The 3,640-nt window shown below is 52.1% G+C and overlaps 1 protein-coding gene across 1 annotated transcript; it reads right to left on the reverse strand.

Annotated features, from left to right (window-relative positions):
- Positions 1-339: 339 nt before the first annotated feature.
- Positions 340-3,633, reverse strand: RPL10A (ribosomal protein L10a; the record flags this gene model as incomplete). Its single annotated transcript, XM_009704940.1, has 4 exons — positions 340-539; positions 1,873-2,045; positions 3,001-3,149; positions 3,497-3,633. Coding segments are annotated over 4 exons (630 nt in total), but the record flags the coding sequence as incomplete, so codon positions are not given.
- Positions 3,634-3,640: the final 7 nt, after the last annotated feature.

Genomic DNA, 3,640 nt, shown 5'->3' on the forward strand with positions numbered 1-3,640 from the left:
GAGGTAAGGGCCCTCTCCAGGGGTGAGCTGGGGGATCCTGGAGCTCCAGCGCAGCTGCTGAGCAGTTCTGCCTGCACCACGCATCTTCAGCTGTGCTATCTATCTCAGTTTTCCTTGTTTGGAACACGAGTGGAGCTGTTTCACCTCCCCACCCTGCTCTGAACACAGGATGAGGAGGCTCCTTCCCTCCTAAGCTCTGATAGTCTTACATTCCACTTGAATTCATGTCCCTATCAGCTCAACACAGCCTGAGACCTCTCTGGCTACAAGGAAGCGAGCAGCTCTTTAGCAAACCCTTCCCGACAAGTTTTGGAGGAATGCAACCAGACAGACAGCTGTAGGTGTCCTAAAAGTTTATTGCTGCCCAATTAGTAGAGGCGCTGGGGCTTCCCCATGGTGCTCTTGATATACAAAGCACGCACGTTCTGCCAGTTCTTCTTCAGCAAGGACACCAGAAAGTTGATGGCCAGGTGGATGTTGTAGACGAGTTCGTCCTCTGTCATCTTCACGTGACCGACGGCCACAGCCAGACAGAGCACCTGGGGGACAAGGACACCAGGGTCAACTCATGGAGGTAGAGGTTTTGTGGAGAAATCAAAGACTACAGCTAAGTGACTGACAAAACAGCCTAGTGCTGATCTAAGTTCATCAGGGTACTAAATAATCTCACGGTCTGTCAGCTGGATGTGCCTTAGCCCCAGAGCTCACTATTTGGCATGTGGCTCCCATGAACACGTCTGGTAGCATCTGGATGTCACCTCTGAACAGCAGCTTGGGTAGGTGTGGCATCCTCAGAGGGCAAAGGTGACTTGGAGAAGGAAGGGAGCACCGCTGCCTCCCAGAGATGGGGAAACCGGGAAGGACTTGGAACACGCTGCGCTGAACTGGCACTGGAGCAGGAGCAGACCTCTGGTTTAACTCTGCTCCCAGCCCCTGCTCATGAGGCAGCGTTGGCATGTGCCCTGCAAACCGCTAATCCGGTGCAGTACAGGCGATTCGCTCCAAACTTCACTGCTAAGCACGGTGCCAGCTTCACTTTTTGTTTTGGGCACCAGCCGCCAGCCCTTTCTTTCCGCACATAACACACAGAGAGGCCAAGCCTCTGCCTGCCAGCCTTGCCGAGAAGCTTGTAAGTCAATGTTCCCCACAGGCTGAAGACAAAAGGATTTACGAGCGAGCTGACAGGCAAAGTGTCAGGACATAGTTAGCTCAGTTACTTAAAACGCTTGAGCATTTGCAAACTATCACACTTGCTGTGCCCTCCCAGTTGTTGTGCCCCCAGGCCCAGATCAGCTGGAGTCCAAGGAATCACCTCAACTAGCAGAGCTGTTAATTCTGAATACTACCCATGAGTCACATTTAGAGCGCTGACACAAGATTAAAACGCCTGAACAGGGTTATTTTGGTTTTAGGGAGTCAGCTTGCCTTGACATCTCTTGACAGCAAGAGCAGATATCCACAGAGCTGCTCCAAAGTTCACTTGCAGCGTCAAGTCCCAAACTCGCCTCTGGCCAGGCACTGCTGCGTGCCCAGACCCACGGGGGCATGCCTGGCCTGCGGGCCCCACCCTCCAAGTGTCACCCACTTACTGTAAGAAGCGTGAACTATGACTGATTGTGCTCAGCATTGAAACATCAAGATCAACTAATCATTTGCTCTAAGATCTTTCAATCGCAGATTAAAATGCTCCGGGTACTGTCTCCCTTTGCTGCAGGAGAGCACTGGATGCTTCTCACCCGCTGCTGTTTTAGGAAGATGCTCGAGGGACACCTACAGCCCACACTGGAGACAGCAGCCACACACGAGTGACCACCTGCCACGAACAACCCTCGGGTATGTAGCTGCCTTGGAGAGGAAAAGCCCTGCTTTTACCTTTTTCATCTGAAATTTGATAGTAGACTTGACCTCATCAACCTTGGCCACCAGGTTCTCGTTGTGAGTGAGGAGAGAAGGGAATTTGCCGGCTTTGTTCAGACCTGGACCCAGGATTCGAGGAATTTGCTTGATCAAGGACTCGGAAGCCAGGAAGGCATCGTACTTCTTGGCTGTAAGGAGAGAACCAATGCAGGTAAGGACGGACTCTCGGCTCCTACACCAAGCTCAGCCAAGGCTGCGGTGCTCTATTCCCCTCACGTGTGCATTTCCACACTCCTGGAGTCCTGCCTAGCTGAACTTAACCAGTTTTTATTAATATTAGAAATTCCTCCTGGCACACGAGCCAAGCCCACCAGCACCCAGCTTCACATCCCGACAGCAGTCCCACACCATTACTGTATGCAGTTAATTTCCCTGAAGCATTTGTCGAGCCATAGGCGACTGATGCCAAACTCCGAGCTCTACCAGGAGCCTCCTGCTGCAGCCTGTGCACGTGTGGATGGACGGATCACACATCTTACAGAGGCTTAGCTAGCAGCTGTGGTATCCTGTGGCACTTCCCAATTCCATAAGGTTCTATGGTTAATTGTGGATTGAGTGGGAAGTTTTTCTTGTCTGCCTAAGATACATATCAAAATGACCTTGACTTTACAGGAAGGGAAGGATTTTCTCTCTTACCAAGAGAAAATAAGCAAATTTAATTCTGTTCGTCTAAGTACTGCAGGACTGAATCAAACTTTTGCCTCCAGTTTTTCTCTGCTTTTGCTGCACTCCGGCTCCCTGACGAGGAAAGTGAGGAACACCAGCTACGGGTGAAATTTTCAGAGAGACAGAACATTTTCCTGTATCCTTTCCTTCCTTCTGGAAATCACCCTCAGTCCTGGTAGGCTGGCCTGTAGACTTTCTACACTGTTAAGTTTGTTGGCTTTTCTGAGTAGTTTCTAGACAGATTTCTGCTCTTCAGGCTGACTCTGATCAGCTTTCCTGAAAGCCTTCTGGTCAGCTTTTCCTCTTCCCTGCAGTTAATCATGATATGGAAACCCAAGCACAGGGAAAACCATCCTGCTTAACCAGCCCTCCCAAGTTAGCCAGAGTACTCCAAGCCCAATCCACACCACCACTCACCCAGCTTCTTCACCAGCTTCTTGTTTTTGTTAAGTTTCTTCAGAGCTTCTATGTCCATGTGAGGGATGTCAACTGCTTTGGCCTCATCGCAGTGCTGCTGGTCCCCCAGCAGGCAGACCGAGAACTTGGGCCGTGGAGTTGACTTCAGCCTGGGGACAGAAGGTCCAAATTACTATGAACCGCCAGAATCGCACACACTTCCATGGGAGCCATCACGGAGATACCTTACCACAGTGCCTGGGAATCTTCCTCCACAGCTTCTAACCTGCCTTCTCCAGCAGGTCGGTGGGGACAGCACAGGGGCCTACCACACCTCCCCTCATGTTTTAAGACCCAGGGTAGGGGTCCGTCCAGCCGCACCCACTTAGCTGGGGTGGTCTGAACTACCCGAGCAGTTCAGCACTGCGTCCTCCTGCTATGGCAGACCCTGTGAGGGCCGGGCAGCAGAGAGGGGGACACAGGCCGAAGGCTGGGTGGGAGCAAGAGGATGCCGAACCTGACGGTGCCGGAGAATCGCTTGTCTTTCTGGGGGTCATAGTTCTTCAGGCTGATCTGTAACTCCACCGTCTCCACAAACCTGAGGGAGGAGAGAGCAAAGCGGCGCAGGTGAGGACCCAGCCGGGCAGGGGCATGCAGGGGG

The sequence above is a fragment of the Cariama cristata genome, unplaced genomic scaffold (genome assembly GCF_000690535.1).
Source record: "Cariama cristata isolate BGI_N322 unplaced genomic scaffold, ASM69053v1 scaffold27467, whole genome shotgun sequence".
Lineage (NCBI taxonomy): Eukaryota > Metazoa > Chordata > Aves > Cariamiformes > Cariamidae > Cariama > Cariama cristata.